This window comes from Plectropomus leopardus, chromosome 2 (assembly GCF_026936395.1).
Source record: "Plectropomus leopardus strain MGB_pleo_1.0 chromosome 2, ASM2693639v1, whole genome shotgun sequence".
Lineage (NCBI taxonomy): Eukaryota > Metazoa > Chordata > Actinopteri > Perciformes > Serranidae > Plectropomus > Plectropomus leopardus.
Window position 1 is genome coordinate 1,794,946 of NC_142177.1, and position 23,467 is coordinate 1,818,412.

The following is a 23,467-nucleotide window of genomic DNA, read 5'->3' on the forward strand; positions in this document are numbered from 1 at the left end:
TTGTTAAGACTCTTTTCTTTGAACCGATGAAGTGTGAGGATGCAGCAACAGCAATGAATGGTGCGTAAGGGGACAAGGAGAGAAGAGACATTATACACAGCACCGAGGATGGAGAAGTGAGGACAGAACAAAGAGGACACAGAATGGTGAAGAGCAGCAATGAGGAGTAACGGGCAGGCCTCGGCAGAATGGAGCGGTACTCCAGCATCATGAAGGAATGAGCCGGCTAAAGAACTGCCCTGTCCTTGCACGCGAGTACCCAAACTGCCCAATCTTGAAAGTTTCTGTAAAGGAGGAACAAAGTAGGCCCTGTGTGTTGGAACATGTTACTGCTGCTCCCCTCCTGTTTAAAGCAGAACCTCGGGGACAGCGGTAGAGAGAAGTGACACTTGGCGAGGCCCTGTAACAAGTCCAATGTTCACCTGTGACAGTTTAATCTGCTCAAAATTTTAAAAAAAAAAACTTAAATTACATTTTATAGTAAAATTATTAAAGGTTAGTTTTTAACCTGTCTTTTCTCTGGCATTTTAATTCCCTTTTAATTGTAAAGATTTTAAGGCTGTTTTTAAAGTACTTTAAGTTTTAATTGCTTTTGCTTGTTTTTCAATTTTAGCAATACATTATTGTGGCCTTTAAAACTGATTTTAAGTCATACCTCCTTTTTTGTCTAATTTGCTCTCCACCTGATCCAAAGAATTCTTTGATTCAAAAAATGTTTAGCAGACGGGAAGCGAAAACCAGACTTCCCCATGAAAACTGGATTTGTTGGACCCATCTGCTGCCCCTTCTGCTTGCCTATAGGTGCCCTTGTGCGCTCTATGTTAAATTGTTATCGGCAGTGTTTCAACCTAACGCCGTTTTCTGGTGTTTCATGCAGACGCCACAGCTGAGGCCATCAAGGGGCGTATCATGCAGACATGAAAGATGGCTCTTGGCATTGGGATCATATGCTGAAAGAACTGTAAAAGTAATGGTGTTTGATGATGTATTTCATTGTGCGTTTGAAATAGTAACAGTAATCTTGAGTGTTAATCCACTTCAGGTTGTGATTGTTAATACATTCTACAAAGATCTGCTATTTCAATATCAGATAGTATAACAGGGATTAAGAGTTCTTTAAATATAAACTGATATGTAATGAAAAACCTCAAACTTAAACTATAATGACACCCAGCTGTTCTACACTGTAGCTCACCCGCATGTCACCTGCAGGCCCTGGTTGGCTCTGTTCAGCCATCAGGTGAAACTCATCTTTAGGAAAGCACTGTCAGAGGATACAGCTAGTAATATACAAAATAAGGTGTGTGTGTGTGTGTGTGTGTGTGTGTGTGTGCATCTGGGTTTGTGTTAGTGACAGAGGAAGAGAAAGTAACAGGGAGTTGGAGAAAGAGTTAGTAATAGCAGCACACTGTGGGCTTTTGACACTTTAGCTCATCACTTGCTCATCCACATCATGGCTGCCACGGCCCACGTTAATCATCAAACACACACACACACACACACACACACACACACACACACACACACACACATACGCACACACACTGTACTGTCAGCTGTATCGATTGTGGGGTGGCCGGTGGATGAACCTGTCATGGCCAACATAGATCGGACTGGAGGATAATGAAGTCTTCCTGCTCTATCTGACAAGCTCTGAGAGAAAGTGAGAGACAGTGTGTGTGTGTGTGTGTGTGTGAGGGAGAGAGAAAAAAAGAGAGTAAGAGTGAAAACCAGAGAAAGATGCTCCTGGGACAGCCCACGGGCGTCCTAACCATCGCCTGAATAAATTGGATGGAAAGAAGCCCCTTGAGTTGAAGACGTGACCTGTCATGATGTCATCTAAACGAGACTTGCTTGAAGGGGGAGGTCAGGTTGCTAATAAAGACCTAACCCACACACATACGCATACACACAATCTCACATGTACACACACCACTGAGTACAAGCTGACAAGCTTCAGCCATTTTCCTGGAAACATATTAATCCCTCTGTTACATTACTAAAAAAATAAAAATTCTGCTCCCCTTTTTCTCTGTCACTCCATCCCCTTCCTTCCATTCTGCCCCCCGCCCCCCCCTTATTTTCCATATTGTCAACAAATCCAATGAAAAGACTAAAAGCAACAGTGTGTTGGTCCATTTCTGACACTTCTATCCTGCCCGTGGCTCTCAGCTGCTACGCCCATTTGTAAATTTTTAAACACATATCCTTGTTAGAGAAGGCTAACCTTCCTGTTTTCTAAAACAGCTGGGCACTGTAGTTTTCAGCAAATATCACTCAGACAGGATGAAACAGTACTTTTCTTTAAAACAATTTTAAGCCACAGACTCATACAGATTTAGTGTTCTGACTGTATTTGCAGCAGCTGTACACAGGTTTGATATATAAAGCTGTTATGGCAAACATATTAGGAGCATTTACACTTTGCTGACACAAAGCAACATTAGCAATCATTCATGTTCCTGTCCGCCTAACACAACCAGTTCTCATTACAAAGTCGTCAAATACTGTCGCTTTGACAGTACTTTCGGCATAAGATCCTGACGCCAAAAAGCCACCTTTCGTGACTGCAAGATGTGCCGCTGGATGGTGTAAGTTGAGACCGAGAATGGACAGAAGTGGTCCAGGTGTTATTATACGCTGGTGCAAGGCCGGTCAAAACCTGCCACGGTAGCATGATATGCAGCAGGACAGCGCCAGGTTGACACGCTACCCTTAATGATGTAATGTAAGGAGTGTGAGGTTCCCTATATGGTGGACAGGGGTGATAGATGGGTCCAACAAACCATGGACTGTATGGAAGTACAGTGTTCACTTTCCATCTGAATGTGATGTTTTTTTCTACACCTTACTATGTGCCTCCTTCCCCCTAATCCGTGCCAGCATGTGCGTTTGTTGACATCTCAGCGTTGGTTGCCATGTGCTTTTGTTGTCTAAACATAACCACATGCGGCATAATCCCACCATGATGAGCTGACATCACGGTAGCAGCATCACAGAATTTTAGACAGCCGACACAGGACAGTACCTCGAGTGTAATATGTAGATGCAGAAGTCCACTGCACACCCAGCTAGCACTTTTTGGTTCTAAAAATACTCTTGGAATGATACAATGCTACCAATGCAAAAAACAGCTGCCGGGAATTGAGGTTGATAGCAGCTGACACTGCACCAGAGCTTCATTTTTGGTCACATTGACCCTGAAACACACTTTGAGTTTTACACACTGCTGGACAGAGGAGTTTTTAAGCTGTCTACTATTATATCAGTATTGTTTTGTACTCAAAATATTAGACAAAATATGTCACATCACACAATGCCTAAAATAAATTTTGTAGCACAGTGGCCAAAAAACAGAGCCCATTTGACTCCTAAACTGGTAGTGAATGCTGTACTCCAGGGGCTATTTTGTTTCTGTCGGAAGAAATGCAGTCTGTTTGATAAACAAAGTTTGCATACAGTTAGCAATGGACTTCACACAGCAAAATTCACAAACTGGATTAATCTGATGAAAATTCATTGTGATTCTTTTGATCAGTGCACCCTTTTGGACTATAGGAATATAAATAATTGAGGAATGGATACATTCTGACTTTATGACCACTTCAGAGGAAGGGAGTCATCACTTTGCTCTTGTCTCTCTTGTTTACCATGCTGGTAAATCTGATGGTGCTCATGCCTTCAGTAAATTTAACTAAATGCCTGAATTGTAGACAATCTTACTGAGCTAATAATGTGTAGCACGTCCTTATTGACACAAGTTTAGACATTTAACATTATATTTTGATGTGCAATGCTTGGAACAAATTTGTTGCACCCAGCAAGCCAGTGGGTTGTTAGAAGTTTTGATATTCTGAAATCCAAAATTTTATTTGATATCAGAAAAAACCCTACTGTCTAGATTACTATAAAGATACGTTTTTCATTCATTATTTCAGGGGACACATTGAGGGAGAGTAGTAGCAGACAACTGTCCACAGTTTGTCATCATGCCTTTATGGACTTCAATTTACAGTGGTTCCCAACAGGTCCAGTCATAGGGTCCAGATTTCTACTTAGTCATTAGTTTAGAAATAAAACATATTGAATATAAGACTAGAGAAGAATAAACAGAAACAACACTTCGAAATAAAGGCTCTGTGCTGGAAATTCATTGTACTTCAAAATAAAGTGTGTTTTTTATAAATGTGACACATCACTTGGGGTCCAGTCAGAACGGACCCATGACCCACTTTTAGACCATAGCCCAGCAGTTGGGAACCACTGAAAAATGTATTTGTCATCTGAATTTGGTGATAAAATTTCATATTCTGAAAGACAAGCCCTAATCCAATTTATTTTTGCTTCAAACAACCAAAGCTGAAAGATGCTAAACACTCCAGAGAGCTGCAGTTATTGATGATAATTCTTTGTATATTAGTCAGTCAGTCAGTCATTTTCTGTAACTGCTTGTCCTCGTAAGGGTCGCAGGGGGCTGGAGCCAATCCCAGCTGTCATTGGGCGGAAGGCGGGGTACACCCTGGACAGGTCGCCAGACTATCGCAGGGCCGAAACATATAGACAGACAACCATACACGCTCACAGTCACACCTAAGGGCAATTTAGAGCCCTGGAGAGAACCCACGCAGACTCGGGGAGAACATGCAAACTCTGCACAGAAGGGCCCCTGCCCATGGACTGAACCCCATTCCAACCCGGGTGCGAAACAGGGACCCTCTTGCTGTGAGGCAACAGTGTTAACCAAGACACCACCGTGCCGCCCTCTTTGTATATTAATATGTAAAAACTGACTCCTTTCATATTACACAGACCAGTTCTTGGCATCAAATTGCCAATATAGAGACACACATTTTAAGACATTATACAGTATGCCTGAATGCAAAGATAATTCATGTGGCAAGAAGTACAGTGAAAAAACAAACAAAAAAAAAACAGCTGTCTGAGCCAGGGGACATGTCTGTCACCGACCCCTGTCCCTCTGTCTGAAAATGACTTTACATTCAGGAAACTATACACTGACAATTTTAATCCATCTTCCTCCAGCGAGGACTTGACACTTATTCCTCTTGTATTCCCTGTGGGCTACCTCTCTATCTAATTCTCCCTCTCACCTTTGCCTTCCTCGCTCGCAATCAATGACATGTGTGTCCCCTCCTGAGCAACATCTCAATGTAAAAATAACATTACTGAACCCGCAGGATAACAGCAGAGCCAGGTTTCTGTATTTATGTAACAATAGATTTGGCATGATATTGCAGAATCCAAACTTCTTTGCTGCTCTTTGGATCAAACGTGGTGTGACCACACATACACAAGTCACTCTGAGCACCAGGCGATAACAGCCCTATGTGACATGATCGTCAGGCGACAGAAATCTTTTCCTTTCACTGCAGCTGCATTTTCTCGACCTAAGACCATCAAAGAGCGGCTCACCCTGGAGAAGAGGGCAGCTGAAAAACTGATGCTGCTAGCATGGCACATTCATAACACTGTAAAGTGTCAGGGTGGCAAAAAAATGACCTTATATGTGTTCTGTATGTGTGAATGTGTGTGTGTATAAGCGTGTAAGCGTGGTAGTGTGAGAGAGTTAGAAACTGACAAAACATCCATTTATCAAAGAGCCCATGAGGTCTCAGCAATGTTTTTCTCACTCGTTCTCACACACACACACACACACACACAAATCCACAGTGTGAGGCACTGTGTTTATCAGCCACACTGGAAATAGTGTTTAAGTTAAGTCAAGGTTTTTAAGTCAGTACTCACATGCCATAGGAATGTTATAAGGCTTTTGGCTGCTACAGTCATTCCTCCTCTGCACACAGTCCATGAGGAGATCCTGTTCTTGTACAGCCAAAATTAATGCTGCACTTATCAATATTTTTATTGAACACTGGGCCTCATGCACCAACATTCTCTTGAACGTTGGTCTTTATTTTTTTGTTAAGAGAAAATATAAGAGAAGTCATCTCCAGATGTACCAAACGTTCATAACCATCCAAATCTCTTCTGATCAGGTGTGCTCAATGACCAATCCCACTGATCATAAGTCACCTGCTAGCACAGGTAATGCCTCCTAAACTCTATATAAGGGCAGGTTTTGTGCCATGTGCAAAGACTCTGGCACATGGCCAAAACTGAGGAGATGGCACCAAGAAAAGGCTGAAAAAAGAAGAATTTCTGCAACAGTGAAAGTGATGCAGGCCTGCTGTTAAATAAACTTCAACAAAGTAAATGTGATATCAGGGAAATTTATGTAATGGAAGTAAAAGTACACATGCAAAAAGGTATAAATTTAACAAATCAAAATAATTAAAATAGCTTACACAATTATTATATATATACATATACACACACACACATATATATATATATATATATATATATATATATATATATACACACACACACACACACACACACACATATATATATATATATATATATACACACACACACACACATATATATATATATAATGAACTTGTATATTTTAATTTTTTTGGTTTCTGCACAAAAATCTTAATTTGTAAAATAGTTATCTAATAACAGTAGTGGAGTAAAAAGTACAATTGCAGCCCATCACAGTTTTTATAATAGGAATAATGCCAGGAATACTGGTTATTTTTTACTAAGACATGCCCATGTTTTCTGCTGGGATAGTGTAGAGAAAACTGGTTGTTTTTTTTCTGAGCAGTTATTGTATTTGCTGCAGCTAGAGTGCCACTAAAAGCAGTTGTTTTTAGGTTGCAAAACTGCTGACAGAAAATGTTAGAGACCAGCTGGTGAACGTAGTGGAGCATTAAGCAGATGAAGAAGTTTGAGAAGGCAAAATAGAGTACAAATGATGCTAATGTTGCTCCGTGTTTGCTGGATGTGTTAAGCATGTTAAGCAACTATTTGGTAACACAATTTGCCATAACACAACTTTATTAGCTTTACAAGGCAGTGATGTGTCAATGTGGTAATTCAAAATCAATAAATTCTACTTAATACTAGTTTGTATATTATAATACATGGGCTACTAAATCATGTGTATTCAAGCCATGTGTACCGTAAAACTTCAAATAAAAGGCTCCTCCCAATTAAACACCCAGTTCCCCTTACCAGCCGGGTGTGGCAACACATTTTGACAAATAAAGGCCTGTCTCTATTAGAGGCTGGGTCTGGTTGCCACGCAGATTATTTTTATAGAAGTTCTTTGGATGCATGAATGTTAGTTAGCTACTTAGATCACACATACAAATATGTATATATTTTTAAGCTTTTGTCAATATGGACATACTTCTCACATAGTTAGCTTGGTAAGATTCTCAACAATTCAGTCATTCAGTTAATTTTACTAAAACCATGAGCACAAAGTAGACTGTATTAGTGGCATGTTAGCAAGATTTTCACAGATTTCTGGTTAACCTCAGGTGATTTCTTCTTTTGCTGGTTTTAACCTTCTTTTGGAATAAATTAAAGCCAAATTTAAGGCACATCTGCACAATTTATTTTGCTAAACCTAACCACAGTTACTAAACCTGCCTAAACTCAAAGACACCCAACCATGTTTGCTTTCCAAAACCTAACCATGGTAATCTTTATTGCCTAAACCTTTGTTACTGTAGTCAACTATGTAACTGTACATTAAGGACACAATGTCTTTCATGGGGCACTAATTGGCAGGATATCATACAAATTGTTGAATTCTTTACCCCAAAAAAGCATACCTTCCCAGACACAAAAAGATGGCAAAGTAGCTTCAGCTGAGCCTTGAAATACACTTTTACACAGAAAAAGGACTGTGGTGGTTATGGTATTAATCATGCTGTGTCTTGATAGACGGGTGTAAACAGCTATGCATCAGGTACTCTCAGGTTCATCATCACCTTTTAGTTGAAGTTTGCAGAAAAGTGTTTTCTTTAGAAGTGCAAACACGGGGGTTCAAACCATCACACATTGGCACTTTTCATGGTTTCCAGTCAGCGTGGCAGAAAAAGGCTGAAAGCAGAAGCAGAGCCGCAGCAATAAAGAGCTGCTGCTGGTCTGATAGCTTTGCTGAAGAATCATTTTGAATGCATCATTATCAAGCTCAAAACATACCCAGGCGACGGTGGCACTTACTGCTCCGAGTAAATCAAACCTCCCACATGGAGGACAGCGGCTCCTCCAGCGCAGTGACTTACTCACGCTGTACAAGCCAAGCTCTTTCTACCAAACACTGTGTAGCCAGATAAATGGCTGTCAGAATACACACTATCGCTGTCAGTGGTCACATTGTAAGCAATCTTAATTCTGTGGATGAGCAGTAATGTATTGCTGAGAGGTGTGCAGTAATCTGTACACATGGCAGATAGACTGAATGCTGGAAATGCTGCTGATCTCAGGCAGCTTGCAGACACTACTTAGAGGTATTTGGCCATTTCTTGCATTTTCTCTCAAGCCAACATTTCACATCATCTTACATAAAACTGTTCTTTCATGTCTTACAGTGTCTTACAGTAAAAGTGTTTTGTGCTTTGTAACTTCTTTTGTCAGTAAATCTTTCAACCCTCAAACACCACTCAGAGATTATTGACAGTGTTTCTCTCATTGTTAATAATATATTTGCATGACTTTCAAAGTCATCATTTGATAATTCAATATGACTTATGATCAAAGTTAATTCCTTTTAAGATGTGGTAAAGGACAGACTATACTACGCCCAAGAGAAGATACAGGACATGAATAATGAGACATAATTTTTATGTTTCGTGCTGGAAGAAGCAAAGTTATCTCTGGGACCTAAACTTCCAAAGTACACTTGAAGTCGTTTTGCACCAGCAAATGGAAACCCCAAGAATTTGACAAAATGTGACATTTCCATCTGAGTTTTGATTTTCAGAGACATTACAAAAGTATTTCAACAGGCCAGTCTTTGACTGTATATCTATTCATGTATGTAATCATTACAAAATGAAGTTTTTCAGAGCATCACAAGCAATCTAAAGAGTCTATTTGTACTATCAAAATTTGTTCTGTTCAGCCTGATAAAAATAAAAGGTTTCAGGGGCATATTCACAAAGAATGGATTACAGCCACATTGCGCACCACTTTCAACCTTGTCTCAAGGTCCGATTTGCAAAAGATGTTATGCTCATAAAATTATACCACAAATGTAGCCAAAAAATTAGCAGTTTTGTGCAATTTGGACTTAATTGTGTGAGGGGCCATGTGGGATTATTCGGAATTACCTCTGACCTTCACATAAGAAACCAATCTCATTCACACACACAACTGAAAACCACACACACACACACACACACACACACACAACTGTAATGCTTTCATACACATAACTAAAATGCTGTTACACAAACAACTGAAATTATTACACTCACACACACCTAAAAACTATACATACACACAACTGAAATGCTCTCGCACAACATACTGAAATGCGTGCACACACACTATTGAAACGCTCTCGCACAACATACAGAAATCCACTTATACACACTATTGACACACTTTTGCATAATATAATGAAATGTGTTCAAACACATTGGTGAAATGCTCTTACAAACACAACTGAAATATTTCAGTAGAAAAGGAAGTCATTTCAATTGAAATGGAACACAGATGGAGTCAATGTGGAAGGTAAACAGCATGAAGTGAATGTGGAGGATAGCCAGAACGGCTGTTATTTCTTCGTTTGCCCCACTGGTTGTCCACTCAACAGCCTAAAAGTAATCTAGCTGAAGCAGCGACGTTGCTTAACAGCATTTTGGCCTTGGCAGAGATTATTAGATAACTGTCAAATGCCACAGCAGCCAGGCAACAACCCATGGAGCTGGACGCACTGGGCTGGGCTGAGTGGTTATAGCATAAAACAGCAAATTTAGCAGCATAAACAAAACTACTAAGTAGTTATAGCATAAAAGAGCAAACTTAGCAGAAAACTACTTTGCAGTGCAGGTACCCTAATTCATATAAAATCACATTTGAGTAATTTTTTTTAATGTAACTTATATGTGCTTTTATGTGAATTTTATGCGTTGAAAATCTGTCTTGGTGCTATGCTTAGCCAGGTCACCTTTGTTAAAGAGATTTTCAGTTAAAATGGGACAAACCTTGAGAACCTCAACATCTGTGTTGTTGTGCTGCTTTCAGATGCCTTTCACAAGCATTTAAACCTCTGGAGGCTGAGAAAATTGGTTTGATTTATTCTGAAAATATGGAAAAAAGGCAATGAGCAACTTGACAGGAAATGTCCAGAAAATAGCAAGAAAATAAAAAATGAAAAAAAAAAAAAAAACAACAAACATTGTAGCTATGGGTAGGTGTTTAGATCAAAGGTTGGAGAACAGAGGAATGTTATATGCTCTAAAACCCTCTGAGGCAAATTGTGATTTGTGATAATGGGCTTTATAAATAAAATGAAATTGAACTGAATTAATAAACTGAAATAAAAGCACTAAATGTGAATATTGATAACGTTTATAATTATGCAGTTATGCTCCAGATTTGCACTCACAGTAATGCAGCAGTCTGTAAGGCTTGCAAGTTTCCAAATAACAAATTTCACAGCAAGTGATGGAAATATTTGTAAATGTAAATAAAGCTCAAAGAAATGCTGATGCTGCTCAGTCCTCAACAACGTGAGCACGCCTGCCATCAAAACAGCTCCAGTGAGCGTGCACTGAAAGCTACTTGGCTCACAGCATTATGAACAGGTTTTGGCTGCTCGTGGATGCCGGGGTTTAAAAAAGTTTGGCAGCGACTGAAGTGGAGAACAGTGAATGAATGCACACAGGAGTGATTTTGGACACGGCTTCAGTAACTAAGTAACAACCAAGCACATCAGCACAAATGCTGTCTAGTGAGAACAAAACATCATCCAGCTTGCTTCACCTTCCTCACATCCTCGCCATTCAGTAAAAGGATGCACACCATATGTAACCTGACCGTAATGCCACAAAGTTCCAAATCCATTTTTTTAAACATTTAATGCGCAGGAGCTCAGAGTGGAAATATGTCTCTCATCAAGTTAGGAGTGAATATTTCTGGCATTTTGAACCAATTGAAGGAGACACCATGGGGTGAGTTTATATCATTTTAATGTTATCACACGTCTGTCTGTATATGTATGCTGTATATGTATTTATCTATTTGTTTATTTAGCTATTTATTTATTTAATATATAATATCATTGTATCATTTACTCACTGTCACCCACCTGTTCAGTTGTTAGTTTTTTTTGCCTGATGTGAGTTTCCTGTATTATCTTGTTGCGTATGTTACCCAAAGCAGGGGTGGGGGGTGGGGTGGGCAGTTAAGGGGGGATTGGTTAGCATCATACGTCTGCCTTTCCTTCTTTAATGCGTATTGTATACTGCTGATGCTCCATAAAAGTATGTTTAAAAAAAAAATCATGCGCAGGAGCTGAGAGTGGAAAAATGTCTCTCATCAAGTTTGAGCGAATATTTCTGGCATTTTGAGCCAATTAAAGGAGACACCATGGGCTGAGTTTATGTAATCTAGATGTTATGACACAGGCCTGTCAGGGTGGAGGAGATTGACTTCTCATGCTGATTTTACACAGAAGGAAACATTTTGCTGAAAACTCTAATCCAATTCTTCCAGCTCTTTTCTCAGGACTTGAAAGACAATCCATCTGTTCCTCCTGGCCGCTGTTCAATCACGCCGCCTTCTGTTGTGTGGGCCGGAGGTGAGCTAAATGTTTCTACCACTTCACTGACAGCCGGGGGAGCCGGGGACATGGTGGCGTCTCGCTGCTAGAAAGATCACGGCTGGAGCCCTAATTCATCACCCCAGGCATCATCATGTGGCATTACAATATGCTAATGTAGCGACGCCGTGCCCTCGCTGTCACCTCGTTCTCTCACTTTCATCTTTCTCCCTCCTCCACCTCCTCTTCCTCCCCTCGGAGGATAGTTTCCCCCCCTCTGTGATGTGCACCTTGCTGCCAATATGTGGAGGGGGCTGAAAATGATGTCGGAGCTGATGTTGGAATTAGGTGAGCGTTGCATGTAGTTGTCTAGCTGCTACGGACGAACACGTAATTAGCCTGTGGTGTCTGCATTACAGCCGGATCCTCTGTAATAAGCCGTGTGGAAAATCACTGCCTCACATGCCTTCAGATGGGATAAAAATAGGAATGCTTTTGCAACAGGTGTCCCTTTGCGGTAGCAATGTGTGCTGTTTTTTACAGAGATACAATTCAAGGATTACCCAGGAAACATGCACATGCTGACTAAACTTAACCTCTGTCTCCAACATTTTGGCATTGGGGTTCAACCCTTTGAAACATGAGCAAATTGGCTTGATTTCTCTCAAAAACATGGGAAGAAGGCAATAAGCAACAATAGAAAAAAAGGACCCAAAAATCATCAGGAAATTATCAATAAGTTAACAAAACTTTTTTTAAAAATTAAATCTACTAATTTCTTGCAATTTGTGGAACATTTCTTACCACTTACCACTGTCTTTCTCCCACATTTTTGAAAAAAAAAAAAAAAAAAATTTTTTGTCTGTGAATTTCAAGCACAGCTCCTACAATAAGTCTAAAATACACTGTGGAAACTAAATTGTTACATTCAGACTGTTAAGGTAAAAAAAAAAAAAAATGCTCCATTGCAACCCATTCAAACTGCAACGTTTGATCCCACAGCCATCAAAGCATCAAAACATGCATTGTATTATCTCTGGGTGTCATCCTGGGCTTTTCACTTGGAATTTGTCATTTTTACTATTTTCCACCTGATAAAGTTATTTCTACCATATTTGGCATATGGAGAAAATACAAACTATTTCCACTAGGTGCACTGTCACAGCCAATGTTGTGTGTGTTTTTCATCTAAAAACATAGTGGCATCATGACAAAAACCTGGCATTTAGATTCTGAAAATTAATGAATATTTGATATTTCTGATTAGGACTGACAGTTAATAAAAGAAAACTCTATGAAAGTAGAAAACAATAATAATGTATAATTATTTTTTTTAAAGCTTTTGTACACCCGTGTGTGTAATAATAAAGCCTGCCCTAAGGGTTGTAATAGTTTTCAAAGCTGTTATGTGAAAATGTTCCTCAGTGGATATGTTGTTCTTACCCCATGTGACGGATACGTTAGCCAGCCCCAGTCTCCGGTGATGGTCGTCGTGTCCAGTAGGTTCACTGCAGAGAGAAAACAGAGGAGGTTAGTGATGAACTTTAAATGATTGTTTTTGCCGTCCTCCTATATCCATCCTGTCCTTCATCACCATCCTCTGTGTGCACTGGCACCCGACAGTCTCACACACACACACATACACCTGTCTGACAGGTTTGACTGATGAGGCGGGACGGTCGTCACGGCAACTCTGAGCCGGGTGTCACAGCATGCGATGTCACCTTGACCTGGTTCAACCTTGGAGCCCTCAGAGCTGGGACCACAGTGGTCTAGGCTCAGAATAGAACTGGAAACAAAACCTTAACTGTTAAACGTGTAGCAAGTTACCATGCAGAATCTGAACAGGTGGAAGTCACCAGAAAATATCAGAATGCAACACAGATACTGTTTGTTGAACTTCTTTTTCTCTCTATAAAGTTTTATAAAGCTAAACATAAAGACATTTGACCCGTATAAAAACATCGTTAACAGTTTTGTCCAGCCGTGATCTCTGCTGACAGTGTCCAGCGGCGTGTCATTCAGACAAAAAAGGTGGCTTTTGGCATCAAGACTTAACACCAAAAGTACAGAAAGAGCGGCAATATTTGACAACAGAAGGGCCGATCATATCAAGACACACAATGAACTTGACACTCTGCACTTTAAAGACCTGACATTAATTTTTTTATCTTTTTATTTTTTTATTGTATTTTATTATTTTATTTTTATTATGACTTGCTGATTCATGTTATTTATGTTCTCTTGTGTGGTTGCTGATGTCTTTTGTAGTTTGTGTTTTTATATGCTCTCAGTGCAAGACAAATTCCCTCCAGGGCAATAAAGTTTTCATCATCATCATCAAGACATGTTGCTAGAAAAGCATTGCCAGCAAAACCATTGTTTCCCTGTGGAAAAGCATGCACTGCTCTCTTGCCTGCTGCATGAAGCATTGAATTTGAAAGGCTTTTTAAAGTTAAATTATTTTAGATTTTTCCACTCAGCTTGTCAATGTCACTCATGGCCACGTGCACGCAGCACCCGCAAGCAGCCACGCTCCACAGGCTTTCCCAGCTGTTTTATCTGTTGCGCTTCCAAGGCGTTTTTGGAGCGGTTATGCATGGTGTGATGCATCTTGGTATGATCTGCTCCTTAGAAATAAGAGCAGGCTGCATTCAACAGGCCTCTGCAAATGCAACAAAAGCCGCACACGTAAAAAGCCAGCAAGAGTAGGCCAATTTATTATTGTAATCTACACAAAAGATGTACAGATAACAAATAAACACTCGACAGAATACAGTCCAAAAAGGCTGCATCAAAGTAACAAACACTGGACAATAATCTCTTAAAGGGACAGAAAAAATCCCCTAAGATAAGGCCTAAAAGATTAAAAAGAGGGTGTGTTATTATATATTTAGTTATGCAGCTGGCCAGCAACTAGAGTTCTCAACAGGCTGAAAAGATTACAACCAGAACCGAAGAGAATCATGGGAGTTGAAGTCCGAACCTGACTCGTCTGACATCATGGGACAGTGACTCTCAGTTGCATGTTGCCACCAGAGAAGCTCACTGCTCCAGCACAGAGCCCAGCATGGAGCCAAGCTGCTCCCTCTGCTTCTCTACCTGCCTGCGGAGTGAGGAGGAGAGGGAGCTGCTGTCCAATGCTCACAAAGACAATAATGTTTATCAATCATTCAATCATTGTTTATATAATAGCTATTATATAGTTTGGATTAACAGGTTAAAACAAAAATAAACAAATTCATTGATTAATTTAGATATTCGAAATATTATATATATATATATATATATATATATATATATATATATTTGACGAATTTGGAATGAAAACGGGGTGACACTAACCATACTTTGCTGACTGATCACTGACTGTAGTTTGCTTTAGTGTGTGTTTGTGTGACAGCTCAGCCTCTGAATGAACTTCTCCAGTCTCTCCTTTTTTCCCCCTCTCCTCTCTGTTTAGGCTACTTGTAAAGTCCCAGGATATGAGTGATATTTTTCACTTAAATTGAAACATGTTTACTTCATGAAGACACCTCTTTAACTCTATTTGCGTTGCCTGGGGTGAACTGGTGCCTGACTTGTGTGCAGTCTTGCTGACATCCACTTCACATTCTGTCTGAGCACACCTTCAGATCTGACTGGCAGAATATTACAGCAGAGCTGGATGGACAGATGAGGAAGAAGCGGATGGAGAACTTAGTGAACCACTAATTCTACCCACCGGCAGTGTCCATATCTCCTGCACTAGCAGGAGTGTGTGTTTGTGTGTGTGTCTCCCCTTCAACACTTCCAGCTAATATGATCTCTGCCCCAGGGCTGCTTGTCAAGCAGCCAAGTGATGTTCCCCACATTAGAATGAGTTTAACAAAACACTTCACACTTCTTAGCTCTCCATCTCTCATCCTTCATCTCTCGCTCTGACACTTGCTCTCCTCCTGTCTCTCCTGCATGTTAAAGCTTCAATATGCAACATTTTTGCCTTGAAGCAGAAAGTGAACTGCAAGGCATGGCCTCCTCCCCCTCAGCTGGCCGAGTTCATGTCCGTATACTTTATACTCATACTGATGAGTTTCCAGATACACACTGAGAGATTATCTCCCATCACTATGTGGGGTCTGAGAACATGTTGTAAGCTGAGGGCTCAGGAAATATTTGACTTTAGATGTTCTGAATATGCATACTTTCATACATAGTTCTTAGTCTACTGTCCAAAAGGTAATTATGACATGTGTCCTTTTTTTTCTTTTTAATAGTTAATCCTGTGACTGACTGAAAAGGGAAAGATAACAGCAGCCATGCAATTCTTTTTAACTAAATCAAAACAAGAGCCACCCACACAGTGAGACTGACTTCTGGCATGTGCAGGAAACATCACAGGTGTTCTCACTTCTGCCTGATTAGACCTCCAGTCTGGATCGTGTGAGCACACTGTGAACAACTCACTAACCTGTTAACTCCTATTGCACCTGTACAATGGACTCTTTTAGGCCACTAGGAAGCAGAAGGAACTACAGAATTGGCTTAAAAAAAAAACAACACTGCTATTTTCTCGATGGGTAATTAGCCACAGTAATTTAAAAACATCTATATGGGCTAACGAGGCTTTACCACAAATAATGTCCAAACAAAATAACTAAGTTTGCAAATCACTTTATTAAAATAGTATCAGACAGTGTGGCTTTTTGGTGACTCCGTATAGCAGCCAGTCACTTCAACAATTATTAATAATTTATAAATTGATAAATGAATAATAATTATTAAGTCCTGTAACATGACAGTAAACACAGGATGCTCTTGTTTACCAACCTGCACAGAAACACTCTGCATCCCTGAGATCTAATCGGGGTTAGTCCAACACTTAACAGGGTTTGATGCTGCCATATGATAGAATTTTGTGTTTTGCTCTGATTTGTCAATTTGTCACTTCCTGTGGGTCAACAAATGTCTACAGTCACAATTCATAGAGGCAAATAGTGTGAGTGTGTAGCATGGTAATGGGGATAGAGCACTCTTCTCAGCCACAGCTCCACTTCATGATTTAGGCTAATAAGACAGGAGTATTTTTCCATAAAAATGGTGCCCACTGTTGAGACTGTTGCTTCCTACACACACAAACACTCACGTGTTGCAATTAGCTGGTGTGTCACTGCTCCTAATTTGGGCACCGGGCCGCTGAGGAGGGCAGTGGGTCAGAACACATAGACAGATGGCAGTGCCACTGTCCTCCTATCCCTCCATCCATCCCTCCCCGATCCACCAGCCCTCTCTCTGCCTCTCCCTCCCTCAGGGCGCCGACATCCCGCCGTCTCCTATTGATGATGCGATGGCCCCTTATGCTCTAGCCAAGGTCACAAATGGATGCCGCCAATTACACTCCTCTGAGTGCTCTTCATCGGCCCACCAAAGTGACATAATGAAAGCAGCGTGCTGGCGCAAGTGGATTTAATAATTCCTCAACGCACCGAGGGAATTTTGCACAGCTATACTGTTATTATTAAAGGACACAAAAAAAGGACAAATATATCTGAAAACATGTGAGGCAGTGTATTATCACCACAGCAGGCTGTGTGAAGATTCATGAGCCAGTCCCGGTGGTATTAATTTAATTTCCACTCAAATGAGAAATCCCTGTCTTTGAAGGTGGTGGGAGTCATTTATCTAATTTGCTCTAGCTGTCTGAATTATGACTTGTATACAAGCGATAGGGTTTAGTGGCATGTTTGCTGCTTTGCTTTAATGTGACAGGAACTGTGTGAATAAAACAGAGGACAGGCAATAATTAGCACTTTGTTTTTCTCCCCCCGCACTTCCTCTTAGCTTACAGGCTGGAAAACATAAGTGAAGCCAAATTGTCTCTCACTGCAGCCCACCTCCACCTTGATGGACTCCTTTGTGTTTCTGACTTTTCTAACATTATTTCTGAATGTTGTCACAGCCAGCTTTAGGTGAAGTCACTGGACAGATGGATTAAAACAAGTCATGTTTAGTACTGCCTGACCTTCATGACACCTTGACGAGATTTAGTTCTAAAAACGGAGTGCCGTAGCTCCAACATAAAACTCTGCAGCCGTGAAGAGGATAACTCTTAAAAACCAGGATGGACATTAGTTTATTAGTTTTATTGAAAATTTTAGGTGACAAGAAACCAACCTGAAAATTGATATTTCAAAGGGGAGAGAGAGAGAGAGACAGACAGACAGAGAGAGGGAGAGACTTTTTATTTACTCCATGTTTTTTATGAAGGTTTTTCTTTTTTTGATATGAAATACACAGGTCAACATTCAGTGAGACATACAGCAAAATTGTGTAGTCATGCCAATAAAGCCATTTAAATTGAAAAAAAGAAAGAATTGTATTAATGATAATTAGAATTATATATTCAACATATGTCACAATAAGTAATATTTTTGAATTGTAGCACTGTTTTTTATTTTATTTCTATTTTATTGCTAATTTACCGGTTATTTTCTTTTTCTTTTTTTGTACTAACTTCACAATTTTTTGCTAATTCTTTTCTTGTTAAGTTGCTCCTTGCCTTCCTCAGTGTTTTTGAAAGAAGTCATGCCAGTGTGCTCAGGCTTTGTTTGGCGGTGGAGGCGGGTGGAGGGACCAAGTGCTTCTCCTCAAGGACTCTGGGCTTGAAATTGAGTTTGTTCCTGTTTCACAGCGTTCTATTCATAACAGCAACACAAACCACCGATAGCAGCCCTCCACACGTCCCCGCACCACAACCTCCACCAATTTTTCTCTTGCCCTCTCTACCCTGCACTCCTCCACATCTTGGAGAGCACCAAATGAAAAAGCTGTCCACCGACTTGAGAGTTTGTTTTTGCTCGCTCAGAGACATGTCACATATTTCCCAGGGCGGTGGTCAACTTTCCTCCCCCATTACTTTTCGCTGCTCGCCCCACAACTCAATCTGGCCTGTAGGTGAACGGGTGTGTGGACGCCTGGACGGGTATTCATGTTGCGTCATGTATCAAATCAGCCAAGCCCGCCAATGCTTTCGACACTCACACACACACACGAGAACACACACAACACACTCTATCTGTCTCTAGCAGTGGTCATTGCGGGCTGAAAGAGTGTGTGTATGCGTTTGAAGTCAACATGGAAGAATTATGGACTGTCTTGGAGGAAGTGGAGTTTGTCTGCAGCGCCTGCGGTGACTCCATACAGCTGACAACAACAATGTTGCCTTTAAAGAAATAAAGAAGTACACACACACACACACACACACACACAGAGAGAGAGAGAGAGAAAAGAGGAAACTATAGAAGGAGTAAAAGGCAGAAAAGAGTGGATGCTCAAAACCTCATTTCCACCCCAAAACACATGGCTATACATTTGAAAGGAAAAAATGCAACCATTATTCTACACCAAGAGTCTAAACACACACACACAGTATACAATACATACATACATACACTGACATCGGAGGAGAGAATGTGCATTGTAGCATTAACAAACACGGCAAACATACACCCTAACAAACATGTCCAAGCACACACACACACACACATTGATGGCACAGCTCTTGGACCAGACAGGGACTATGACAGCTGTGTAATTATCTCATCAACACCTCCCTTCTCTAACAAGCTTCTCCTTCTCTTCTCTCTCTTCTCGCCGCCTGTAAAGCTCCTCATCAGCGCCGCGACCAGAGGAGACGATAAAAGCCTTCACAGAGATGAGAGGAGCTCCACCAAAACACCATCACCCCCCCCTCCCCCCCAGCTCTCATTCTTACACACATATGCTCACACACACAAAGAGCCAGCTTCTATCCTTTCTAGTTTTGTTTTGCATTTGCTCCACAGTCCGAACGCCAATTCCCCACTCTCCTATTAGCAGAACAAGTCCATATAAATTACTACCTCAAAAAAAAAAGCTCCCTCAGCCTTTGTTCATTCTGGGCGGCATGATCCAATACAAAATTACTTAAAATAATTGTTTTCATCACTAGTGCTGCCTTTTTAAAAAAAATGTTTTACAGCTTTTCCAATAGTAACGCTGATGATGACTAGTGATAGGTTCAGGGATGTGTGCTGAACTAAATTAGACATGTGAAATTAGAGGTGGAATAGAATTAAGGGCGTTCAATGACTCCTTTGATTCTGAAATTATTAATTTGGTGGCTGTGAGCGAATAGAGGAGAAAGGAGCATGGAGGTAGGGGATCATGTTATTGCTGCACACAAGGACACTCAAGTACACAAGCATGGTGCCTGCTTAAAGCAAGTCCCTTCAAGCTTTTTCAGAGCGAAACCTCAAAGTGAGAAAGGCAAAATCACGATTCCTCAGGCACGACTGTGGTGCATGACGTACTTAGAAAAGTGTCATTTTTTTATTTTGAATAATAAGCATGTCACTTACAAGTAGACGCCAGGCATTTATGAGAAAATACAGCTATCATCATTTTACAAAGAACACATGAAGAGCTGTAGCCAGGATTTTAGAAATACTGACATGAGTCGAAATGTTCTCAGCAGAGCTCAGTCCAACTAAGTTATTTATGATCAGCACCAACTAAACTCCCTACACTTTTCTAAGCATTAAAAAAAAAAACCCACACAATTTCACATTTTAGTTTTATTTATTTAGTTACTTTTTCTGTATCAATTGATTTCAATATTCAATTAATTTTTCTTCTAATTTTATCTCCCCAAATTATGGTCAAAATAATCATCTCTCTGCTGTATATATATATATATATATATATATATATATATATATATATATATATATATATATATATATATATATATATATATATATTTATTTATATTTATTTATTTATTTGAATTTTTGCCCCAAAAGAGTTTACAGTCATGCTGTCTTTGTGAGGCTATAATAAGGGTGTAATGTTTTTCAGCAATATGCTGAAAAATGTCTTAAAAACAACAACTCATGCAACATGAAGAATGTAATCTCCTCCTGGTGATCTTTAACCCTTAGGGTCTGCTTTAAAATTACATACATTCACATCACTCTGCGCACAAAATTTAACCTTAAGAAAATATTATCCATTTATACATTTTCTTCAACTATCAACTTTCATTGAGTTCTCTTGAAATCTTTTAATCAGTCCTAATCATAAATATCAAATATTCATCATTTTCAGAATTTTACCATTTAAATGCCAGTTTCTTGTCATGATGCCACTATGGTTTTACATGAAAACACACGCGCGTGCACACACACACACGCACACAGTAGTAGTAGTAAAAATTACAAATTCTAAGACAAAAGCCCAGAATCACAACCAGGAATAATACAATGCGTGTTTTTGTGATTTGATGGCTGTGGGATCAAAAGTGTCAGTTTGAATGGGTTTCAATGGAGCATTTTTTGCACTTATCAGTCTGAATGTAACTATTCAATTTCCACAATGTATTTTAAACTTATTGTAGGAGCTGAGCTGGAAATTCCAAGATCAAACAAAAACATACAATCTTACCAAAATGTTTGCCATATGCATGAACACAGCCAAAATTATCAAAACAATTAAGAATGAAAAGTGCCTAAAATGCACCAAACAGTCCCTAAGGGTAAAATACTAAGATTCCCAAATATATATTGCAGAGAAATTTTTCATTGGCCGTCTGTGGTAGCTATAGAGCATTAACATATTAGAAGAATTAGGAACAATTTATTTGTGTTGTCATGAATAACAATAAGGGTTGTTTCACATCAGGTGTAGGTGTTTCGTACTGTGCCTAAACATGATTGCTCCGCCATCCCCTCTCCCCCTCCAGTCAGCCTTCACATTAGTAGCATTTCGTGTCAGAGCACCCTTGTGTATGTACACACTCCAATACAGTAGGTGGCGGTATGCACGTACTTGGTTTGTAATCAGCCAATACACACGAAGAAGAAGAAGCAACTACTCATGTCATCAACCAGGCACATTGGTTTATGGTCTCTGCAGGAAATTGGATGGTGCTGCGTGGATACAAAGGAGTCGCTGAGGAAAGCCCTTATAACTGTACTCACTGACTGCAACTAATGGTTGCCTTTAACATAGACATCGAAATATAGATGCCTTATTGGCTGCTGCTCTAAACTTGCCGCTATGAATAAGCTGATCTGATTGAAAAAGACCATCAGTGATGCAGACACCTGCTGTTGATGCAGGACATTACCTTTACATTACATTACACCTCTGATGTACATGATACATCATGTATGTAGATTATTACACATGCGTGTCATGTTTCTGAAACATAGTGGAAGTATGAAGTTAAATTAAATGATGTTGCAAGGAATTTAAAGTTGCAGAAAATGCAAACACTAAATTAGGGCCAGTACATAAAAATTGTACTAAAGTACTGTACTTGAATAAATGTACTTAGTTACACTCCATCACTGGATGCTGCTTTTTCAGAAATCAGAGCCTGCATAGCCTCAGTGTTGTGGCTTTTCAGAAAATTACTGATCTGTCATAGAGCTTATTAGATTGCCTCCAGTGACTGAAATTAATTGATGAAAATAAACAAGTAACCACTGTCATGTCCACTTTTCGATGTTTATAACAAAAGAAATTTCATAAAATTTAGTTCAGGATTAGGCAAGTTACACTCGATTTTGTCATGAAATTTGCATCTCTAAATACACATGTATTTGTGGATTTTGACTTCCCCAATATGGTGCCATGCAGAGGCACTTAAAACTGTGAATGTGGTATCTGTGTACGAGGAGCAGACCAGTTGTTGACTAGAATATTCTCCTTTGCTTTCCATAGTGCATTTAAAAAAGTGTGGACAGGCTACCTGACCAGTGACAGAAGTCATATTATTATAATGGCACATATATGGGCACGGTCACTTTTACATCTCCTGCAGACTGTACTTGAATACATATGAATCATGCCTGAGACCAACTTTTCAAGCAGAACTGTGCTGGAGTCTGGCACACTTGTGTTCATACTAATCAAATATATTGGACTTTGGGGTCAAGTGTATTCAGATAGAGGCCAAGATCCCTGATGTGAAACCATCCTAAGAGTTTGTTCTTTTAAAATCCTCACCTCCCATTATTTATTTATTCTTATTTATTTATGTACAGTTTTATTTAAATTTGTCAAGTATATAAAGACATATACCATATCCACTTTACATAAACACTAGGCCAGAAAAGCCCATGGTTTATTTTAGAGTAAAATAAGATACATTTTAGTGTGCACTAGAATTTTCCACCCACTGAGTTTTGTATCTGTGTACGCGTTATATTCAAATCTTCACCCAGATGGAGCTGTCACTGTGGTTCAGCCCATTTCTCTAAAAAGTCTAAAGACTCTGGTTAGTGTTTGGTGAGCTGTACGGCAAACAGTGCATCAGTGAGCACAGTTTCTAAACTGACATTTGGAAAGTTTACTCAGCCACTAATTCCATTCATTTTACAAAGTAGGGAACAAAATCGTGTGGCTTTCTGGATGACAAATGAGGTGTAAATAAACCGCAACACATGGGAGGAAAACTCCAAGCTGTGATCACACCCAATACATGACAGATTTGTGCTGCTGCAACTGCTTTTTCCCAACCTGACATATGTCACCACACATTGTTTTTTGCTTGTTAAAGTTCGTCCACCTCTCCCTCATTTTTTAATTTATGTCTTCATTACATTAATAAGTATTTTCTGGGTAGTCCTTGTTTTTGTAAAAACCTGAACTGATAAAAATGTTGTCATTAAGGGAAATTGGTTATGAAAAACACTTTGTTGTAAACCTTTATGCAGTGACAATGGCATGTATGAGCAGTCAACTAAAATTGGTTAAAACATGGTTTAAAACATACTAGAACACATT

General features: G+C 39.7%; 1 protein-coding gene across 5 annotated transcripts in view; it reads right to left on the reverse strand.

The window, feature by feature from the left end:
- epha8 (eph receptor A8) overlaps positions 1 to 23,467 on the reverse strand; it is a 159,019-nt gene that overhangs the window by 103,648 nt on the left and 31,904 nt on the right. For all 5 annotated transcript variants that reach the window (XM_088082708.1, XM_088082712.1, XM_088082706.1 and 2 more), the window contains exon 2: positions 13,100 to 13,164. In XM_088082708.1, coding sequence (XP_087938834.1) covers positions 13,100 to 13,164 — 65 coding nt within the window. The remainder of the gene's footprint in view (positions 1 to 13,099; positions 13,165 to 23,467) is intronic.